The sequence below is a fragment of the Gymnoscopelus braueri genome, assembly GCF_963280865.1.
Source record: "Gymnoscopelus braueri genome assembly, chromosome: 11".
Classification (NCBI taxonomy): domain Eukaryota; kingdom Metazoa; phylum Chordata; class Actinopteri; order Myctophiformes; family Myctophidae; genus Gymnoscopelus; species Gymnoscopelus braueri.
This window is the reverse complement of record NC_137613.1, coordinates 35,335,256-35,359,379: the sequence shown is the minus strand read 5'-3', so window position 1 is coordinate 35,359,379 and position 24,124 is coordinate 35,335,256. Positions and strand designations below refer to the sequence as shown.

The 24,124-nt window shown below is 42.1% G+C and overlaps 2 protein-coding genes across 3 annotated transcripts in view; one reads left to right on the top strand and one right to left on the bottom strand.

The window, feature by feature from the left end:
- smap2 (small ArfGAP2) overlaps positions 1-12,905 on the bottom strand; it is a 29,830-nt gene extending 16,925 nt beyond the window's left edge. For both annotated transcript variants that reach the window (XM_080441350.1, XM_080441351.1), the window contains exon 1: positions 12,411-12,905. In XM_080441350.1, coding sequence (XP_080297476.1) covers positions 12,411-12,516 — 106 coding nt within the window. In that variant the 5' untranslated portion in view covers positions 12,517-12,905. The remainder of the gene's footprint in view (positions 1-12,410) is intronic.
- Positions 12,906-15,070: 2,165 nt separating this feature from the next.
- trappc3 (trafficking protein particle complex subunit 3) lies at positions 15,071-22,201 on the top strand. Its single transcript, XM_080442343.1, has 5 exons — positions 15,071-15,239; positions 16,183-16,280; positions 17,475-17,574; positions 19,378-19,560; positions 20,056-22,201. Exons 1-5 carry the CDS (start codon positions 15,198-15,200, stop codon positions 20,173-20,175), a joined length of 543 nt encoding a protein of 180 aa, XP_080298469.1. The 5' UTR covers positions 15,071-15,197; the 3' UTR covers positions 20,176-22,201.
- The last annotated feature ends 1,923 nt before the right edge of the window (positions 22,202-24,124 follow it).

The following is a 24,124-nucleotide window of genomic DNA, read 5'->3' as shown; positions in this document are numbered from 1 at the left end:
CCGTTGTGATCAGGGGCGACCGTGTTAAGGGGCGAGAGATAGTGAAACACGGCCGCAGAGTTGTGGCTCGTACAGATTTTCGGAGCCTCAACACATATGCTCGTCTGTTAAGAGGTGTAAAGTAACTAAGTACATTTACTCCAGTACTGTACAATGATTGTGAGCTTGTAGATCGGCTGTTTTCAGAGTATTTCAGTATGCGCGTGTGTGAGTACTCTGTGTGACGGTCGGTGATTGAAACCGACGGCATAGGCGTTTCAGTCATGCAGTCCAACTTGACTGTAGCCTGTAGTAGCCTTTGCATGCGTTTCCTTTGTCCTCATCTTGCGCTAATGCACGCAACTGTTGTTCCAGGTTGTATGTTTGTTGTTTCGCATAAAAGCGTGCATCTGTTGTCCGTCAACAACACAGCCAGGCTCTCTCCCCAACTCCTTTCGCGTCTCTACTGGGTTAGGTGCCTCGGAGGCGAAAGGAAAACGGCGTTCGCGTGCTCAAACATGTTCATGGACCCCCAGATTAATATGTATTTGTCAACAGGCCCCCCCCTCATCTATTTTGTGGCAGGGAACCCCCTTCCCTGCGGGGACAAGCGATGTGAAGTCGGCGAAAAATAAATGTTCAGTCTGTCTGCATACAACACAGAGGAGATGTAAAGTAACTAAGTACATTTGCTCAAGTACTGTATAAGCGTGCATACGTTGTCCGGCAACAACACAGTCGGCGAAATAGGAGAACGCCGTTTGCGTGAAGTAAGTAAGTACCCCCAGATTAATATGTATTGTCCACGGCCCCCCCCCCCATATCTATTTTGTGCCAGGGACGAGCGATGAGCGATGTGAACTGAAGTCGTCGGCGAAAATGTTCTGTCTGTCTGAGTACAACACACACAGAGGTGTAAAGTAACTAAGTACATTTACTCAAGTACTGGATAAGCGTGCATACATTGTCCGGCAACAACACAGTCGGCGAAATAGGAGAACGCCGTTTGCGTGAAGTAAGTAAGTACCCCCAGATTAATATGTATTGTCCACGGCCCCCCCCCCCATATCTATTTTGTGCCAGGGACGAGCGATGAGCGATGTGAACTGAAGTCGTCGGCGAAAATGTTCTGTCTGTCTGAGTACAACACACACAGAGGTGTAAAGTAACTAAGTACATTTACTCAAGTACTGGATAAGCGCACATGTAAAGTAACTAAGTACATTTGACAGCAGGCGTGTGTAGTACTAGGCAGAGAGGCGAGAGGCGTGTCTAGTCCCATAGCTTGGGAGGACGAGGCCGCCCCGTTCAGAGTATGGGAAAATGGGGAAATATCCCCATTGGCTTAACGGACAGCCAATGACGCAAATCTGTCGAATGCAAATGAAAGTGTCGAATGCAAATCTGTAATCTGTCGAATGATGAGTAGTAGGTCTGCCTCTTCTTAGACCAGGTTTGACAACCTGGTAATAAGTACACTGGTAAAGAAAAAGAAAAAGCTTTTTCGTAATGAAAAAGTCTAGCTTTTTCATGAGCGGTCTACAGACTCTATTTTCCCTTTGTGGCTGCTTCAGGGCCCACATGAGTCTATTTAGTGATGCATGAGTCAAGGTGATGCATGAGCCAAGGTGATTCATGAGTCACAAAAAAATAAAAAATAAATAAAAGAGCTTTCCGAAAAATGATTTACAAACACACTCTTGTTGACAACATTCAGAGCGGTGACAGGTTTGCATCACTGCTGCCTTACGCAAGGCTGTCAAAAAAAAGGTTTCTTCCCCCGCAGAGAGCAAACATTGTGTAAACGTTCTTGTTTATTATGGCAGAGAAAGAAAGCCAACACCTTCGTGTTGGCGTACACAAAGACTAGGGCTTTGACTCACTGATAGCAGCGTGTACCTGATTTAAAGGGCACTCTTCAGAGTAGCGGAGTGCGTGGATCTGCGAATGCGTGAATCACCCTGGCAAATATACAGTTGTGTTTAACAAAGACATGAGCTAAGCATATCAGTTGAAGAGAAAACAGAGTTGGTGGATGAGTTAAAAGCGCAGACGGACAAAGCAGGAAGTGATGGTTTTATAGTGGTCTCGTAGATGGCCACATGGTGTACATTAGTTGTTTGATCACCTGCTGGGATTCAGTAGGGGAACACTGGGTCTTAATGAACCTCTCTGACAGGCACACACATCACTGTGTGTGTGTGTGTGTGTGTGTGTGTGTGTGTGTGTGTGTGTGTGTGTGTGTGTGCGCACGCACACAAGTGTGTGTGTGTGTGTGTGCGCACACAAGTGTGCGCGCACCCACTTACTGTACATGCATGTTCAGTACACACCGTACACATACTGTAGACACACGCATAAACAGACAGAGATACGCACGCACGCACGCACGCACGCACGCACGCACGCACGCACGCACGCACGCACGCACGCACGCACGCACGCACGCACGCACGCACGCACGCACGCACGCACGCACGCACGCACGCACGCACGCACGCACGCACGCACGCACGCACGCACGCACGCACGCACGCACGCACGCACGCACGCACGCACGCACGCACGCACGCACGCACGCACGCACGCACGCACGCACGCACGCACACACACACACACACACACACACACACACACACACACACACACACACACACACACACACACACACACACACACACACACACGTGAGCAGGTGCATGTGTGGCTCATTAGCCCATATCCCACTAGGATAAATAGTGGTCGCTGCAGGTGCTAGGATTATCCTTCAGGGGAACTGTCGTCACTGGGCCCTGTGCCCTCCCCTCCACCCTCCACCCTCCACCCTCCACCTCCCCTCCACCCTCCACCTCCCCCCCCCCTCCAACTCCCCTCCCCCTCCCCTCCCCTCCCCTCCCCTCCACCTCCACCTCCACTACCACATCTCCATGCAAAATAAAATGCATTACAATATACACATTTGGACTGTCCTATACTGTATATAACAAAAAAGATTTTGAGTGGCCAAAATGTATATCAAATGTATTTCCAGGGGTCAATAAATGTTTTCAAATATGTTTTGGCATGTTTTGTGTATTTTGAAAAGATATAATATAGGCCTGTGTAAAAATGTATATATTTTGTGGCTTTATGCACTGTAAAACCCTGATTCTAAATTTAAACAAACTGAACAGTGAGTACAGTAAAGTAGGCTAGTGCCGTCCCTTCCCATGTCCTTGCTACACAGCCTTCAGACACAGAACTGAGCCAGAAAGCCCAAGGCTTCTCAGTGACCCAGTAAGAAACAGCACAAGCAGAACCAGCTCAGCAGATGGACACTTATTGATAATTCAAAACACCCTCCAATTGCCACTTTACAGTCAATTCTAGCCTATCAATTACTGAATTTTGAAAAATGTATACTCGATCAAAGTTTCTAATTTAGAAGATTTAACGTATGAGCAAACAAATAAATAAAAAACAAACACAAATAACTTATAACAGATAAACATAAACTGAACTTTATTTTATTTAATCACTACCCATATCAACCTTTAAAAGAATTGCAGATAAGCTCACAAGATGTCAAAAACAAAAAATGATGAAACGTTTTTGAACGCTTTCGAAAGTGGTTACAAATGGGGACACATCGGCTGCATAATTGCCAATACCGAAGTTGTCAAAGAAGACAAATAATTGCATATATATTGGCCAAACCGATATATCTGTCGGGCTCATACATACAATAAGTAGTTGGTAGTCCTGTGTTAGTCATTGTATTCAGTGTCTCTGCCCCAGTGACCAAACAAATTCCTTGTCATTAAAGAGTTCTGAAAATCATAAACAATCAGCGGTAAAAGTATCAGAGCTGTGCTATAGTATGCTGTGATCTTTGCTGATCTAATAATCCCAATAATTGGATTGTGACGTGAGTCAGCTCATTTTCCCGAGTGGTGACACACTGTACTGACGCATTTACCAGGGTGCCCGTATTCTTTTAATGCGTCTATTGTAATTTGTCACAGTCATGCATTCATAGTAATTATTTTGGAAAAGCATGTTGTAAACGTGTGGGTTGTTTTGAGAAGCGCTTACTTACATGAACAGAAAAGTGTATTCGTGTTAACATCAAGTCAACATCGGAGCCAAGCGTTCAGACCAGAGTGCTGTGTCACTCGCAGACAGGGCAGGGCAGGGGTGACATTGAATCGGTAACCGTGCCAACCTCCTGCGTTTACAATGTGACTCAGTGCCAACTTGGCCAGAAAGGGGGGGGGGGAGAACGCCCAGCCTCTCCAACAGCCATTCATCATCATCTCCTCGTTTCAGCAGGACCACCACCACCATTACCCACCGACCGGTGATAGGATGACAGAGAGGGTGGAGGAGAGCGGGAAGGGGAGTAATATCTCCATGGTGACCCTTGGGTGTAAACATAAACACAAGAGCGATGGAGACAATACAAGGAAGCGGGAAAAGGGCGGGGGGAGGGGGGGGGGGGGGTTTGTACTCACACAAACACTCAAAACCCTTTGAGGGTAGGGTCGAGAGACAGACGCCAACAATCACCTGATTTGCCCTCTCTCTCTCTCTCTCTCTCTCTCTCTCTCTCTCTCTCTCTCTCTCTCTCTCTCTTCCCATCTCCCCATTATGGTGCAGTCTGCCGTAGCATAAGCGATTGACATATTTGCTAACACAAGGATATCCATGTGGTCGAAATGCTTTTAGACCCACGCTATTAGGAGGCCTGGGAGTGTCTGCAGGCTTTTTGAGAATGTCCCGGTGGAACTGGAACCCCTTAACCTTGAAAGTATTAGCACCACGCTCTACTCACTGAGATAAGAGAGTCATCACAGTAGGTGTGGACATTATGCGGAAGTGGAAGGATCATTTATGGGAGATGCAGTACAAAGAGACTGGGAAGGTGCAGAGAGAGAGAGAAAGAGAGAGAGAAAAGGGGGGATGCATAGTGCAAAGTCAATAAATGGCACCTAAACTGTGTACACAGTCAAATCAAAGTACAAGGTGCATGATTAAAACATAGCAATAGATAAATCGCAATGGATAAATACTGCAGCACTATGGAAGGCAGCAATGCTTCTAGTGCAAGTGAAAAGCAGGCACGTGTATATAAAATCACAGTCCTGTATGGTCCATTTAGTTTGATGTGCACACTCTCTGAGTTAAAAGAACACTGGATGTTACTGTGTATGGTTCGCTCATCTTGGTATCTCTACATAAGCTTTTGGGTTTCTGGGATAGTTCCAGTCCACCTGCTTGTGGATGTTTTCTTGTGTGCAGCACAGGTGAAGGCACATAATACAGACTAGACTGTGTACAGTATACTGTACCTTCAGCCACTTCCCACTTCTCCGCCCAAACAACACAGTAATCTATGTCAAAGCATAAAGCAAACAAGATTAGACAAAAGCCCTGTTCAACACCATATGGCTGAAAACACCACTGGAAGGATTGGGGTGGACCGGCATAAATGCATTAATGCTGATAGGTTTCTGTGTGTGTGCGTGTGTGTGTGTGTGTGTGTGTGTGTGTGTGTGTGTGTGTGTGTGTGTGTGTGTGTGTGTGTGTGTGTGTGTGTGTGTGTGTGTGTGTGTGTGTGTGTGTGTGTGCGTGTGTGCGTGTGTGTGTGCGCGTGTGTGTGTGTGCGCGCGCGTGCGTGTGCGTGTGCGTGTGCGTGTGCGTGTGTGTGTGTGTGTGTGTTTGTGCTGTAGGGGCATTTTGCATGGGAAGTGTAGTCTATTACTTCCCATGTATAGTAACACCTCCAACTGAATGTGCTAATTAGATCAGTGGTTCTCAACCTGTGGGTCGGGACCCTCAGGGGCCCCCAAATGATTTTGGGGGGTCCCCAGATGATTAGCTCAATGTGCAACATTGTTTTCTCACTCATGTATGTTGATTTGTTTACTGTTGAGTCAACAGTAAACAAACCAACATACAGTGTATGCAGGCAGGGTATCTGCACATTTCTAAATTGACAATTCAAGACCTTTTTAACACCTCTGAAATTTTTAATTGCGTCAAAAGTAATCAACAAACTATACTATAAAACATGGTCAAACATTAGACAAATTGTAAAATATTACCTTAGAAAGAGGCAAAAATTGTGCCAACGGCATATATATATTAGATTTTTTTAATTTTTATGGCGACAGCATGGTCATTAGCATATTATCATTTAAGAAAAGAGAGGAGGTATAAAGTGAACAAGAACCTTCTTTAAAACCACATAATGTTGTCGTTCTGAAGGAGACAGGGCAGCCCACTCCCATTCGTCTTTGTTTACTCAGATAGACAGCACACAGCCCAAACCTGAGGTGTTCATCTAACTCGAGACTGTAAAAAATGGACCATCACAGTTAAATTAACACTCTAGGATTTCACAGTGTAGGACAGCTGAGAGATAGAGAGTATAATTTGGCCTTTAGGGAGACTCAGGAGTGAGGTGCTGGTGGGATTCAATTATAATGGCCTGCGGGAGTATGTGCTGCGTGTCACAGTAAGTGTCTTACAGTATATGAGGCCATCGCATCATCAAAGGGCTCATAGACTGTTACTACACAGTAAAATCCTCAGTGTTAATTCAACTCTGAAGAGCGTACAAATGGAACCAAATGGTTCCATTTGTACGCTCTTGACAGTTGAATTAACACTATGGAATTTACTGTGTACTAGATGAGGTATGCAGATTTATGTTCAGCCCACCCCCCTGTTTTTGTTTTGTTTTAGTATAATACATTTTAGTTTCTTTGTGTATGTAAAAATGAATACATCTTGATATTAAGACAAACAAACAAAAACACATTTACTCCCCCCAAACTCAAAGGGCACACGTATTGACACTTTTGAGAGTCACATATTGGTCGTTACAATATGTAATACCGTAATAGATTATACTGTAGTCATATTTTCATGTTATGATAAGCATTAATTGACCACACATCGCATTGCAACACATTGTGAGCTTGCAGATCTTCTATTTTAACTATCATTGGATTTTTTTAATTAATTTTTTTCATTTTAAATCAGTCCGAAAAATCTGTTGCATGCATGTGTGCAAAAGCGTGAGAGAGACAGAGATAGAGAGAGGAACGAGAGAGAGAATTATTAATTTGACTGTTATCTATTATGTGAACTTTAGCCAATCACAGCCACTCAATCATCATTCCGTGTATATTACTTTTCCCACACACTGCCTGGGTGTGATTCAGAGGGTGAAATGTACATGCATGTCTTTTATTTTGATTTCTGCATATGTACACAGTGCTAATGTTTGTCTAGGGGCTGTGAGATTTCTTGCCACATTGTCCAGGAAAGGAAAAAACTGCTGATTTCTCTGGCCCCCCTTTCCACCATTAACACACATTTTGACATATTGTCACTGGCAACAGCATAACTGTCTGCATATCATTGCTGTCGGGTGCAAACCTCATATGTCCAAACCTTTTCCGTTCGTTTTTATCATTTTAAAAACGTTTTAAAATACTGAAAATAGCTGCTCACATCGCATCACTTTTTTCACTACTATTTTGTATGACACTCTTTTATGATGAAGTAGGACATTCATTCATGAAAAAAAACATAAAAGGTTGAAATATGGATATATGAGGTTTCTACCCGATCAGTTATTGATGCCACCTGTTAAATCCGCTTCAGTCATGAAGGGTAGACACACAGACGGACAAACAGACGGACAAAGTATTTTAAGCCCTATATGCTTTGTCATATGACAAAAAGCTAAAATGTATGATCTAACAAGGTTGGATTTCTTTTGAAAATTTCGGAGGTTGTGAAAAATGTTACGTTTTCACAGATAATCGCAAAACCAATATAGGGCTTAAAGTGGGTTAAAGTGGTTAAGCGTTAACACAACCGCTTGGTAGACTGATTACTCCCCCATGTTTGTGTGTCTCTATGCCTGTGTGTAATAATATCTCTGTGTTTGCTTGTGTCTCTATCTGTCTGTTTGGCCGTCTGTCTACCGCTGTGTGTTCTGTGTTTGCCTGTCAAAGTTATAGCTGCATGGAGACCTGAGCCACAGCAGCATGCATCCATCAGTTTAGCCTACTTTACTGTTTTCTAAACATGAAATGCAGTTTCCCTGTATAGTATAATAGTATGATTATGAAAATCTATTTTATTACTTGGCTATTTAACCCCCCCCCCCCCGCCCCCCCGCCCCCACTAACACTACTACCTAGCCGCTCGCAACGCGTCGCTTATAGATCAGCTATTTACACTACTTTTGTGTGACACTCTTTTATGATGAAGTAGGGCATTCATTTATGAAAAACAACATGAAAAGTTGAAATATGGAGATATGAGGTTTCTACCCTTTCTATCCTTTCTATCCATCCACGTATCATCCATGTAGACCACGAGGAAGACAGGTTCTGTCCAATTTTCTTAACTTTAGGGTTAGGGTTCGGTCTTAATTGATCAATTCTGCAGTCTTCTATAACAAACATTATAAGTATGCTTGCGTAGGAACACAAATGGACACACGCACGCACGCACGCACGCACGCACGCACGCACGCACGCACGCACGCACGCACGCACGCACGCACGCACGCACGCACGCACACACACACACACACACACACACACACACACACACACACACACATGCATGTACAACTCTCAACTCTGTCTATGATTAATGCTGGTTTAGGACCTGTTCCCATTTCAGTCTAGGCTCCCTTGGAATACTGTATGAGACACAAATGCTGAAATGTGCGTGCGTGTGTGCGTGCGCGCGCTCGCTCATGTGCATGTGAGTGTTTGTTTGTGTGTGTGTGTATCCCATTCCCACTGAAATGTTTCCATGGCTCTGATGGTTAATTTATCCTCTTTCGTACAACGGTGTCATGCAATGAAAATATCCGATCTACAAGCTCACATTGCTTCGTGATATGACGTATTTTGAGCTTGTAGATTGGCTATTTTTGGCGTGCAAAACTGGTGCACAATGAAGCATAAATCAGGCTTAAGTATCTCCCCTAGGCACAGATAGCAATGCGTGGTAACAAGAAACCTTTCCAGTCAGCGACTGCTGTTATGAACCATGTCACTCTATGACAGCGATTCTCAACCTTGTTAGTTTCAACAACCCGCACTTTGATAGACCACGGATCCAAATTTGATACGATTTTTTATTTTATTTCTTATCTCTGGGACCCCAATCTACTCTGTAAAATCATCCGTGTTAATATAACTCTTGAGAAATGGAACCAAATTAACACTGTCTGGGTCGATTTGTAAACTCTCTTGAGTTACAGACCCGTTAGGGTCCATTTGGTTTCTAAGTATCACCCCCTGGGGGGCCCCATGATGCCATGTTGACAACCACTGCTGAGCGGACAATGTTGTTTGAACAGCTTTCATTCAATAATGTTGAATGAAACTGTTTTGGTCGGCCAGGCCAATGGGCTTCAGTCACATTCACTTAAGTCATTGCTTAACCCTTATGGGTCCATTTTCAGACTCTCAGAGTTCAACCTACACTCAGGAGTTTAGTGTATATAGTTAGTTGCAGCAGACCTTTAACCACTTAAACCCTATACTTGGTTGACGCGGAGTCCCCCAAGACTCTGTACTAGTGACTTTTCTATTTTCACTCTATATTAAATTATCTTTGCTGAAAGTAGCCGGTGCGTTGTGAGCTTGTAGTTTAGCTATTTTCTGCGATGGTTTTCCCCAGAATACAGATGCTGCGAGTAGTTAAACGCCACTCTATCTATGACAGAAGAGACAGGAGAGAAGTATGGGTCATGTCACTGGCTGGACGTCAAAGAATGCACATCTGTCTGTCAGTCTGTCTGCCTGTATCCGTATTTATCTACTTGTCCACTGGACCACGTGTCTCTATATATACCAGCCTTCTTCTCTGACTACCAGTTTATATACTTTGACATCTGGTTTCTCAATCAGTTTCACTCTAAGGCCCTCAGCCTAACTGCCTTTCCATTTGTCCACCTGACTGTCTACAGTATATGCCCATTTCGACGGACTGTAGAAAACATCAGGATTGCCGTAAAGGTCAGGTCTATAATGCATTATAATCGCATTTATAATGCATTATAATGTGCTTATAAGGCTTCATAACACTCGTTTTAAATGTTTATAATCATGTATGACAACATTTAACGGCTATAACGTATTATAAGTGCTGGTCATAAAGCATTATAAGCTCAGTGGAACAGCACATTATAACTACCATAACTTAGTCAGTTATAAAGTGTCTTTGTTATAAGTTGTTATGCATAATTATAAACATTGCCTAATGCCAATTACTTTCCAGGAAATAAATGACGGTGAAGGCAATCAGTTATTGATGTCACCTGTTAAATCCGCTTCAGTCATGAAGGGTATACCAACAAACAGAGAGACAAAGTATTTTAAGCCCTATATGCTTTGTCATATGACAAATAGCCAAAATGTATTATCTACAAGGTAAAAGCTTTTTTTTTAAGCTTTTTTGAAAATCACAAGTTTTCACAGATATCCGCAATATAGGGACGTCAGGGTTAAAGTGGTTAAGCGTTGGCACAGCGGCTTGGTAGACTGATTACTTCCCCACGTTACTTCCTCACGTTTGTGTGTCTCTATGTCTGTGTGTAATAATATCTCTGTGTTTGTCTCTATCTGTCTGTTTGGCCATCATTGTCTGTCTACCGCTGTGTGTTTGCCTGTCAACGTTGAAGCTGCATGGAGACCGGTAACATGAAATGTTTCCCTGTATAGTTATTCAATTATTATGAAAATTCATTCGATTACTTGGCTATTAACCCCTCACTACCCCTACGAGTACCCCCCATCTATCTCCCAATTAAGATATTTGGGAGATTGATGGATGCTGGAATTGGATAGGGTAGTGAAGTAGAAATGTGAATTACATCAATTATAAGTTCACAAGTTTCATTTATCATGTGTCTGAAATCAAAGCGGGACTTGTTTTTCTATTTGTCACATAAGAAAAATGTATTTCAGTTAGCCCATTATGTCCAATGATTGCACACCATGGTCTACTGCTCCATGCATAGGCTATTGTAAGAGGTGCCAAAACACAATACATCATTATTGGAATCTGGAGCTTGTTTTCCAAGTTTAGAACATGGTAGCCTAAAGTGCTGATGGTAGCCTATACATCAGCACTTGTGTAGTGGCCTAAATTGGCATCGGATATGTAGAAATAAAAAGTAGGCTATTCATAATCACCTAACTAACTACTAAGGCATTTGTGACTCCACGATTCTGAACTCCACATTTCTCGATTACTAAAGCTTAATCGTTGTCCTTTCTCTTCTCAACCAAAACAACTGTGTCAAAACAAGCAAACAGCAGCAGGTTACATAGTCCAAGGCCTCCTTTCATTGAGGCTATCGACCTACACACACAGAAGCATGCATACACACCACTATGCCTTACACAGTTAAATCCTCAACGTACATTAACCTTTTTGTAACTCTGAGAGTATACACATTTTCATTTGTATCGCCCCCCCCCCCCCCCCCGAATAGTGTGTAGGCAAATGCACGCTCACATACACACTACTATAGGCCTACACAGTAAAATCATCAACGTTCATTAACCATTTTGTAACTCTGAGAGTATACACATTTCCATTTGTATACAACCAGAGTTAGGATAGTATAAATAGAGTGATGCTTCTTGGTGTGTGCCCCCCCCCCCACCTGCTACTGATGAGAGAGAGTCTCATCCTGGGAACACATTGTACAGGGCGACTCAAAGTCAGTGCAGGGGGGCAGGATGGAAGGATGGTTATATTCTTTACTCTTTTTATCCCACGGAATAAAGAGGAGAACATCCTCTGGGGGACCTGACGTTCTCCTTGCAGCTCATATAGTACAACAATGTAATTGGTCGGATGAGGATGATAGAGAGCACCGCAGCACCGCATTTCCCCCCCCAAGCCCTGGGAAAAAGAGGTTGAGTCATGATGCATCTTCCACGTTTGTGGGTATAATGATATCCCTCGTGTCACGTACTGGTACTGACTCAGGACCAGTATTGATGATGATGATAGGCTATAGTATACTATAGTGTATTGTACTATAGTATACATCCTAGTAGAAACACATAACATAACATAACATAACATAACATAACATAACATAACATAACATAACATAACATAACATAACATAACATAACATAACATAACATAACATAACATAACATAACATAACATAACATAACGTGGGGAAAGCTTGCTGAAGATAGCAGATCGACAAGCTCTCAACATGCATTGAGAGCTTGTCGATCGGCTATTTCCAGCAAAAGCTTTCCTCACAATGACAGAAAACAGAAAGAGACACTTAGTATTGAGCCCTTATGGGACTCCGGTTATACCCATCATGGGGTTTAAGTGGTTAACACATAACACAACACACATGATTAATAACCTACCTTTTGATTCACAGTCAGCGCAGAATTTGTTCTCTTCCAGGCTCAGTAAAGAGTTGAGGACGGCTTGGTATCTGTCAATGTCTTTCACTGATTTACCCGTCATCATCGCACTATATTCTAATTTGCCACCCACCTCAGTCCGCAGTTATTTGGGGGCTGTTTGTGTGAAATAGCCTGTTAATGATCGCCTTTTCTGTCAACAAAATGAGACCTATATGCTATTTATTTCAGTCCAATGCAGAAGCGATGCGCTGATCGTTCCTCTTCCTCTCCGGTAGAGTTTTTCATTCACCGCGATGGGATGATAATTGCCTTGAAGCAAAGGCAGCGTGCAGGTTATTCCAAGTAAATCATCCAACAACAACAAAACATATATATATATATATATATATATGGAGCGACACGTTATTGCTGTGTTTGAAGATTGGATATTTTCTGTGTCCAGTGATTTATATTAACGAGTGTTGTTGTTCTTTTCTCTCTCTCTCGCTGATAGTCCTCTCCTCTCACCTCCCTTTTACTGGCACTGCTGCACACACACACACACACACACACACACACACACACACACACACACACACACACACACACACACACACACACACACACACACACACACACACACGGAGAGGAAATTCGAACCGGTTTTATTTAAATAAATGTTGCTTGCCAATAATGCTGCCCTGTAGATTAGAAATACAAACCCAAATTATATTATATAAAAAGTATCATTCATTTGTCTCGTGTTTTCCCCCTCTTCACTGTTTGTGTAAAGTTTCGCCACCTGCTGGTGAATTTCAATAAGTACATTGGATACAGAATAGGCCGGTGTGTCTTCAACAGGGGGTCCGGGGCCCCTAGGGGGTCCTCAGAGTTACTACAGGGGGTCCGCCAAATCTCTGTGTGATATGATTTTTTTTTTTTTTTACATTGAACCACTTGAACCCTAGCATCCCTTTTCTGAGGAGAACTTTTGCCAAAAATAGCAGATCTGCAAGCTCACAACGCCTCGCGCTGCGAGGCGTTGTGAGCTTGTAGATCTGCTATTTTTGGCAAAGAGGTGTTTGGTGTAGAGGGAAAAAAGAGCCGACCAAGTAAACAATTTTTTTTAAATCTGAAACACAATTTTATACAATATAGAGGGGGTCCCTGCTTCATCTCTCTCTTAGCTAGGGGGTCCTTGGCCTAAACGTTGAAGACCCCTGCACTATAGGGCCATCTGGGCACCTCGATGTAAAATTGGCTATTTTGTCCAAAATGTTAAAAAATAAAATATTTGAAGTAAAGTATATATGATGTGGACATACACGGTACATCATTACACTTAATTGTATCCTTCAACTTTCTTGGTTTATGCCCCAAAATGACTGGATATACAGGTTTTGTAGCCATTTGTAGCATGTAGAAATATTAGGCCATCATATATACTTTACTTAATACTTTTTAAAAAATCCAAATATTGTATTGTTTAATATTTTGGATAAACATATCCAATTTATCACCGAGGTGCCCACTCTTCCTTGGTGCCCACCTAGGCCTGAAACATGATGTGAACCATGGCTAGTGCCCAGTGTTACCAGTGGTACATTTACCAAAAGTAATTCCCATCTCCTGCGTTTCCACGTCAGTCCTGGCGGTGGCGCTGCTAAAACCTCTCTCTGTAAAAGCAGAGAGAAGAACACAGTGTTGCCAGGTCTACTTATTATAAGCGACGTTGGGCTTGTTTTCCCTGTTAAATCGCTTGTAGTTGTAAATATTGCTACTGTAGTTGCGGGGCTTTCTAAAGTGTACTGTGTAGTTGATTTGGTCTTGTTTCCTAGTGTTGTTTAAACCAGTGTTTCATAAACATTTTCATGTTAGGAACACCCAGATGAATATGTATTTGTCCTCAGACCCCCCCATCTGAAAATATGTTGTGCCATATGGTTCACATGACGCTCGTCTGTCACAATCACAAGCGTCATGGAACCACTTGTTCCTGGTTTGCGAATTGTTTACATTTACAACTGCTACATCTACATAAACGTTCAGATCTCAAATATAAATTGCTGACCCCCAAGCCGCGGATGTAACAGTTTAAAGTGCACCGGTCTAACTACCCGTATCTTCCGTATTGTTCAATAAAAAGCTTTTTAATCCGATCGCCGACTACGTGACCCTATCGGTTGGAAGATGTATTGCACTTTGATACATTACAAAACAATCAAATAATTAATATAAAATGGCTGCCGATCGGATTAAAATGCTTTTCATTGAACAATACGGAAGATATGGATACTTAGATTGAAGCGTCTCAGCTTGGTACATCCGTGTCTTGGAGGTAAGCACTTTATATTTGAAATTTGAATGTTTATGTAGATGTGGCAGTTGTAAATGTAAAATATTCGCAAACCAGGAACAAGTGGTTCCATGACTGTCATGGTGATGGTATGACAGTATATGTTTCAGGGCTACCCCAATACAAGATGTGTGTTGTTAAAAAGGTTTAAAAAATATTCCAAAATTACCTTATTTTTTCCCCCCCAATATATATTTTTTTGTAAATAGCTGATCTACAAGCTCGTTGTCGCTTCTTTTGGCCTTGTTTTCATTGACCTGGTTGCTTGTTTCTGGTCAAACCTGGCAACCCTGGAGGAACATTCTGACAGCTGACCCGGAAAACAAGAGCTACACGGTCACCAGATCAGCAGGGATCCACTCACTGCTTAGCCAGAAACAAATAAATAAAGGATCCATATCGAGTGACCAGCCTAGTGTAGTGTGTGCGAGCTCGTAACACAAGACACAATGTCCAGGCAATCCAACCGAACCACAGACAACAAGAAGATGGTAAGAGACTGACTGACTGCCTCCACACAGCATGCTAACCTAGCCACGTTAGCTTAAGAGCTAGCACTGCAGTCAGTGCCTTTGTTTTGCTATTATTTCCAAACCTCTGTCATCAGTTTCAGTTTGATTCATTAGCACACAAAGAGTTAAAAACGGAAGAAAGATTAACAAACATAATAACCACATTGTGCAGGAGAAGTTTAGAAGCCTAGAGAGCTTGCCCTGCTTTGTAGAATCAAAACAATACATCAAAACATTATACCAAAGAATACATATTGTTTAAAAATACCAGTAATAACTCAAGAGATAATGTGTAAACACAAACATACACGCATACATACAGTACATGCATGCATATACTGCATGCATAATAACCACCTACAAACCTACACACCCACATAATGAAATGCATACATAAATGAACATAGACCTCTTCATCTACTGCATTACAGAATTACATCAACTGAGTGATTCTGTTGTTCAGTGTGTTTATTATTGTTTGTCGCATGATATTATTGTATGGAAGAGGTGAACGTCGACTGCACGATTATTATGCATCCCTCAATAGGGTTTTAAGCATAAGTAGCATAGTAGAGTCTTTATTTAAACTTTACATAAAACATACTGTATTTATTATCCAAACAAGCTTTCCAAAAATATTGTTGTAATGCATGTAATTAAAGGTTGATGTCAGTTCAAAGTAACTCGGTCTCGCAATGGTTATGTTTCACCCACACCACAAGGGGGAACTGATAACAGTATACAATGAGTCTAGATAGGAGTGGAACCATCTAACTTTAATGCTTTGTATTTCCAATGACGGCAGCATTCAAGCTCTAATTCTAATCTGGTTGGGTTCCTGCCCTGTTTTTTAGGGGCGGAGGGGGGGTTCTAATGATTTAATCTCATACTATGTGCTCTTGTGTCATTGATTCTCTTGTAGAACTCTGAACTGTTCACACTGACCTACGGGGCTCTGGTCACTCAGCTCTGTAAGGACTACGAAAATGACGAGGAAGTCAACAAACAACTGGACAAGATGTGAGTGTAGACGCTCGACGAAGCCGGATGCACCGCGGTGGATTCGAACCCCAGCCACCGCGGTGGTGGGCAGGCACTTCACCACTGCGTCACCCGAGAGAGTAAAGGCTCACCGGAACCACCGGACTAGCATTAAGCGATGCCTTTGTGTGTGTTGTATTTCAGGATATTTTGCATTTGCTTGATAAGCACGCATAATGCTAACTTCTGCTGGTTGCAATGGGCTTGTGTAAGATAAAGGGACCTTGTATGTCCAAAAGCGTAAGCGTTACATATCAGGAAATGGGAAAAGGAACTTGTGTTCCAATGTAGTTATTATTTAGTCTTTTAGTATTAAGTGTTTGTTGATACTTTTCATTGGTTCAATATTTATAAAACCCATAGACACACTTTACCACTTTCAAACCTTTCTAAAGGAGAAAAACTAGCCGATCTACAAGCTCACAATGCATCGCCATGCGTTGCGACACTATTGTACAACGAAGTAGGGCATTAATTTAAGTTGACAAGGTTTTCTACCCGACAGCAACAAAATGTAGCTTTCCCAGAATGACGAGGCTAAGGTCAATCAAAACAAAAGGATTACGAATGTGCTATCCTGCAAACGGCAATCATTGTTCTTCACATGTCCTTCATGCTCAACAGAATCTTGACAGGATTAGACGTACTTTCTTTACTTTTTATTTTTTAGGTCCACCTTTGCACTGCTCTTGAGCTCCCTTTTCCCTCTAAGCCAAGTCATGTATGGAGACGGGGCCTGTCCTATATGGCCTTAGAAGGCAGTGAATGTGCAGGGTCTGCTATGCCATGCAGTGGCCAGCCTGCTTGCAGGGAGTCAGGTTAAGATGAGGAGGCATCTCTTGGCTTGAGCCTGCAATCTGAAGCCAAGAGATGATAGAAACTCAGCCTGACCCCTGAACCCTAATCAGAAATACCTTCTGTTTTCCAAGAGCGCCACCCCCCCCCCCCCCCCCCCATAAATGTCCTGGTGCATTTTGGGCTGTCTGCTATCTCGCTACAGAAGCCTATCGTTTTTCGTCCGTCTTTCTATGTGGTGCTTTGTCTCTCTTTTTTTTTTTCCTTTTCCAAGTCACCTTCCAAAATGTTAACGAGGGGAACGACTTTATCTCTCTTTCCTTCCTTCCTTCCTTCTCTCTCTCTCTCTCTCTCTCTCGCTCTCTCTCTCTTTAACAGGGGTTATAACATTGGAGTGCGTCTGATTGAGGACTTTTTGGCCCGCTCCACCGTCGGCAGGTGTCAGGATTTCCGAGAAACGGCCGATGTCATCGCCAAGGTAATGGGGGGAGATTGTGAGCCAATCAGAGCATGACCACGGAAGTCTCCCAAAGATGAGGGGGGGAGTGATGGGGGGGAGGGGTGAAAGAGGTAGAGAGAGAAATTCAATACAGAAATAAAAATAGAGATAATGGAGATTTTGAGCTTGTAGATCTGCTATTTTTGAAAAATCGTGAACATTTGTGCAAATCTTTGAATATATATATGTATTTAAAGCGAACATTTGTAACCTACATCTTTGCTTCTGGGGGTCCCTGGAAAAAAATGTGCACAAACGATTAAAAAAATAAAATAGCAGATCTACAAGCTTATAGCGTGGCACTCGGTGTGTGTTGACCACGGAAGTCTCCCAAGATGAGGGGGGAGTGATGGGGGGAGGGGTGAAAGCGAGAGAGTGAGAAATGGAATACGGAAATAAAAATAGAGATAATGGAGATTCAGCTTGCATGAATGGCCTAGTTAGGTAAAGAAGAGGTTGGTGTGGTAATTCAGCTGGGAGGAAGCATTTCTGCATAACTGTGCCTGAATAAGGAAAGCAAGCGGCTTGAGACAGGGGGACTGGAATTTGAACCCTCAACTTGTGGCAGGCTGCATTGTTTCTTAGGCTCTCATTGCTCCTTTTCTGCTGCTTTTCATTATTCTGGAGTCATGCAGCTCTGAAACATCTCAGCTATGTCACCACAAAGTCAACTGCTGTGATTTGTGTGTGTGTGTGTGTGTGTGCGCTATTGGATTTCTATCTTTTCTGAGGAACAGATGTCCTCCCGAGGACATCTTATGTGGACATGTCGTTTTCTTTTGTCGATCATCTTTCCAAAGAACTGCTTTTTAAGGTTAAGAGTTGAGGTTAAGGGTTAAAGTTAGAATCAGGATTAGGTTACTTCTAAGGTAAGGGTTAAGGTTAGCTGATGATTCTCACAAGGCCTGTCACAATTATTACATATTCGCAATTATTTGAGATAATTGCATAATCGTCATAATATCGTCATATAAAAAATGACACAAATAGTGGCAATAGCAGATCTACAAGCTTGAAACGCGTCCCATCGCGACACGTTTTGAGCGTTTTGAGACAATAAAAACGTAATCGTGACAGCCCTAATCCTCACAAGTGTGGTACGTGTGTGTGAGTGTAAGAGCGAGAGGGATGCATAGAACCTGAGGTCAGAACCACATTCCTCACTGCTTGTTGTCTTACTGTAGTTCCTTGATAGCCAGGGTCTGAGATTCACTTACACTGAGACTGAAAGGCAATCTCTTTTTGCCCAGAAACGTGACGCACACTGAATGACACCCATTCTCTGCCACTCTCGCTGTTTTCCACTCTTTTTCCGTGCTGTGCCACCTGTACCACACAGAACTGAAGTGTTATAATGTGTAATTAGGTGCCAGTTTTTATTTCTAATCAAAACGCTAAACTGGCCTAATAACTAGCTGACTCCACTTCCTTCTCTGTTTATTTTGGCTTCTGAATTGACTAAACTTCCTCTTGAAGGGGTTAAACGAAGTGTCGTTTTGTATTGTCTCTTCTCAATTTCAGCCCATTCATTCTTACGTAAATACAGTGGTGGATTCTTTTTTTGACTTAAGTGAAAGTATCAATACGGCAATGTAGAAGTACTCCGTTACAAGTAAAAGTTCGGAATTCAAAATTTACTTTAGTGAAAGTACAAAAGTATTCAATATATAGTATACAAATACCTCAAAATTGTGCACTACTTGAGTAAATGTACTTAGTTACTTTACACCACTGCGTAAACACCATTCCATCCTTGTTGTTGCTGTGTCTCTCTGCTGGCAGGTGGCATTCAAGATGTACCTGGGCATCACCCCCAGCGTGACCAACTGGAGCCCGGCGGGAGACGAGTTCTCCCTCATCCTGGAGAACAACCCCCTGGTGGACTTTGTGGAGCTGCCAGACAATCACAGCATGCTCGTCTACTCCAACCTGCTTTGTGGGGTCCTCAGAGGAGCCCTGGAGATGGTAAGAGATCAGTGGGGGGGGGGGTGTTTGAGGCAAAGCAAGCGTTATATGTATGAATGCTTTTGTTTGTATATACTGTATACACAGTGGTGGAACAAGTGCTAATTTTTTGTTCTACTTATGTAAAAGTATCAATACTGCAATGTAGAAATACTCAAAGTAAAAGTATTGAATTCAAAATTTACTTGAGTAAAAGTGCAAAAGTATTGGTATCAAAATGTACTTAAAGTACCAAAAGTAGAAAATACTCATTATGCAGACTCTATGCAATGTCTCTGCAACAACCTCCTTCCTATAACAATAACCTTATTTGGGAAATGAATGAAGACGAATTAAATCGAATTATACCCAATTCAACAAAGGTCAACCATAAGACTGAAAGATTAGAAAAAGGAACCGTACTGTATTGCAGTCCGAATAAAACGCATGAACATGAAACTAAAAGGGCATAAAAACGAGTCATACAAAAGGCTTTCCTTGCCGTTTGCGGTTCAGGTCCAGATGGCGGTGGACGTGAGGTTTGCTCAGGACACTCTGCGAGGGGACAACGTTACGGAAATCCGCATGAAATTCATTAAGAGAATCGAGGAGAACTTGCCTGCTGGAGACGAGTGACGAACACGGAGGAGAAACTAACCTCTCCTCATTCTCTCCTCTTTCTCTGTCTTGTTCTTATTGGAGAGAATGAGAGCGAGAGATGGAAGGAATACCTTCACGTACGTACGGACTCGATTATTGAAAGGAGGGAATCTCAAGAAATCAAGTTGGGCGGTGCATCTCCAAAGGTCCAATGAATATTTCTATCTCCACTCTAACAACGTTGATAGAGATGAATTTGTTTGCTCTGTGAATTCCAAGCCACTCCTCTAACATCGGAAATGAAAAAAAGTCCCTCCTCAATAGGGAATGTCCATTATTTCACTGATGTTTTTGCAATCCACTACACAAGTAGTCTAAAATTAAGGGAAGACTCAGAAAACAGCCAAAACTGAGCACATTTTGATCTATAAGGCCAAACATCAGGGGGAAAAAAAGATTTTGAGATATGAAAGCCATTTGGAAATGCTTAATATAATATTCAAATAACAAAATGTTATTTTACATGCCACAGAAGTTGTTGGTTAATAGTTAGTTTAAATGACTAGTATTTATTAACCAATTAGTAGGGGCAGCACCATTTTAATAGACTAGTCTACTAACGGTGTACATCCCTACTAGTCAATTCCTTGCATCTACTTTTGTTATCTTGTTTTCACAAATATTATCTCTTTGAGACGTTGTACAGATAAGACGATGCAAGGGACTGGAAAAGACCTATTTGGATTCAGGGGGATCATAGAGCAACTGTTTACACACTCGGATATGTATATACTGTATAGCATTGTCTCCTCCATTCCCTGCTGGGTGATTCTTTGTTAATCCATTAACATCGGAAACGCATCTGTGTCATTTTACGATTTCTTTGGATATTTTTTAGAAAAATCGAAAATATAAGTATATAGTATGTTTCTACAAATATCTTCTAAATCCTAACAGTTTTTTTGAAAAAAAACGTATGTTGCTATAATATCAGTGGTTCTCAAACTTTTTGTTTGACAAGGACCACCCAAAATGACATGTATTTGTCGGCGGACCCCCATCTAAAAATATTTTGTTCTAGGGACCCCCCAGAAGCAAAGATTTGAATAAAAAAATGTTTGTATGTATATGTATATGTGTATATATTCAAAGATTTGCACACATTTAAAAAAAAATAGCAGATCTACAAGCTCGTAGTGCGGCACTTAGTGCCGCCCTATGAGCTTGTATATCTGCTATTTTTTAATAGCCAAAGAAATCTTAAAATGACACGGATGACCCACTTTGGCCCTCGTTTTCCAACGGGGATAAGGTTGGAGGTTGAGAGGGAAATGTCAATGTTAGGTTTGTGCTAAATGGTAGCAGACAGTCATTGTTCAGGGGAGAGAAACCAACTTACACATCGTCACTGTTGGGTGGAAACCTTGATATGTTAAAAACGTATCAACAAAAAAAGAACCCGTGTTCCAAAGGATCCAATATAATTATGATTTAGTCACAAGCTTGTTGATCTTTTTGATGCTTTTTGATGCTGATTGGTTCAATATTTGTAAAACCCACAAAAATACTTAACCAGTTTAACTTAAAAAAATAAAGAAATAGCTGATCTTCAACCTCAGCTCACGCCATGAAAAGTTGAAATATGAGATTTCTGCCCAACAGCAACGACATAATATCTGTAATCCTCACACATGGGAATCTACTGTATTTCTACAGTGGTGGAGAGTTATGAAGACATTTTGTGAGCTAAACCAGAGCTTGTCGGCGAGTTAACGTTAACTACATTTAACGCTGTGGGCCGAGCTGGCAGGACTATAGGGGCAAACCAGATGATGTCAAACGGTCTTCATGAATCTAAGCTGTTGATTTCCAATCCTCCGTCTTGTACAGTAACTTATCATTGATATTTTGGTCATTTGAAGAGAGAGGTCTGTTTGTCACGTTTTCATGTTTTATGTTTCTTTTTCTTTTTATGTCAAATCTAATGTGAAATACAGCTGCCATTGGTATGGCATGCTAATGTATGTTGTCATTTAATAAAACTGACACATTCAATGTTGAACCAAGGTTTCTCCAGTGTGCTCGTGAGGGCGATGGTGGGAGAGTTGACACTTCATTACATGCGTGTAAGGAGACCTGGTCCAGCATAACTGTTCAAGCAGACCTTATATACAACCCCACACACACATAGACACACACACACAGTTCGCTTACCACCTTGTCAATTCCACCCCAGTGTACTGTGTGAGGGTTGTTCCTCCAGAGTACCACAGCAGCCCTGCAAAGTCAAACAACAATAACGGAGAGCTAATGCCTCGCATATGTTTGTTCAGTGTACATGGAAGCAATCAGCCTGTGTGTGTGTGTGTGTGTGTGTGTGTGTGTGTGCTGAGAAGCATAGGCAGCTCAACATAAAAATAAAGCAGCAACTTTACCAGAGCGTGGTTCTGGCCACAACACCTGCAAATAGCTTGACGTCATCCAGAAGTCACGAACACAACTTCTCATTTAGGCCCACTACTCACCTCGTCAATCACAGCACACAGAGCTGGCCATTCAGTCACACACGCGCGCACGCACACACAACTTTGTTAAACTTCAACACACACACAGCATCCCGTGGTCCTACTTAAACAGTGATTGACAGTTTTCTTTAAATACCTTGAGAACATTTTAAAATGTTTCTCCTATTCTCTTTCTGCGTTTTTTAGTTGTGTGTTTCCACCGAGCAACCTTGCAATAATACCCGCATCAAATTCATAGCTCTCCTGAAAGCACTTACAAGATGACATTGTCAGATTAAGATTTCCTTTTGGAGAGATCTGCAAGCTATTAGCTGCCTGAGACCTTGAGTTTAAACACATCCTATTTTATAACAGCTGTTACGTGAGCACTTTTTATGGCTCTGTACTTTCATAATTCAAATAAATGTACGTCGACTGATTTTTTTTTTTAATGACCACCAGAGGTCACTGTGAACATACATTCTCCAGTTGCAAGTCATTTTCACGAGCACTTCAGTGGATTAATATATGAGCTTGAATGCTCTGTGTACAGCATGTGGCATGTTAGGCAAAGGTATATTATGGGGGTAAAGAATTAAATACATTATTTCCCAAATGGATATTTAGTGTAGTTGCCAGAAAACCTAAATAAAAATGTCCAGTTTTAGATTGTCAGTATAGTATGACTGTATGTCAGCAGAGAAACATGCAACGAACCTACAGTATATCAGCACCATAGTTGGTGCCAATATGTGACTATAGCCACGATTTGTATTCTCTGGTTGGCTGGAATCACACATCTGACGGGATAAACACCCGAGAAGTTCACGCGGAGCGAGCTCTGTCAGCATGAAATAAGCCCTCGGGCCCATGCGGAGATCTCTTACCACATTACGTCCACATATCTAGATACATTCTGCTGGTCTGTGATGTGGATATTGGACGGTGAGTGAAAAGGAAATGGTTTTGTACAGATGCCCAATGTAAATCACTTGGCTGAATTAGAGCGCTGTATCTGGGGGGGACGGACAGCTGGGATTGTGTACTAGTGCGAAAATCTGTATCATTCTGCCATATGCTTTCAGGAATTTAGCTCCGAGACGCACGCATTTCTGACCCCCGTCAGAACCAGACTAATGGTGAATGTATTACCACCGCTATACCCTCTTATGGGTATTTGCACTCACAGTGAGGACCTTGTCCAAATACGCGCATAGGTCATTTTCTGTTTCCTACGCCTCATTCCAATACATCTGTTCACTTTTAAATTGTGATCGTTTCCACAGTTTTTACCTGATGAATACGATTGTATGGAGAATAAATTGAATGAATGTTCACTTATGACTTAACTCCTTGTATAATTGCCCTGGGCCTGTGTACCTGATGATGAATTCTGTTCCCTGTGCTAGACTGTTGTTGCAGGAGGCGGTTACGAGGAGCATTGCAGGAGGAAGGAGATTGTTTTTCAGGCACTTAACCAC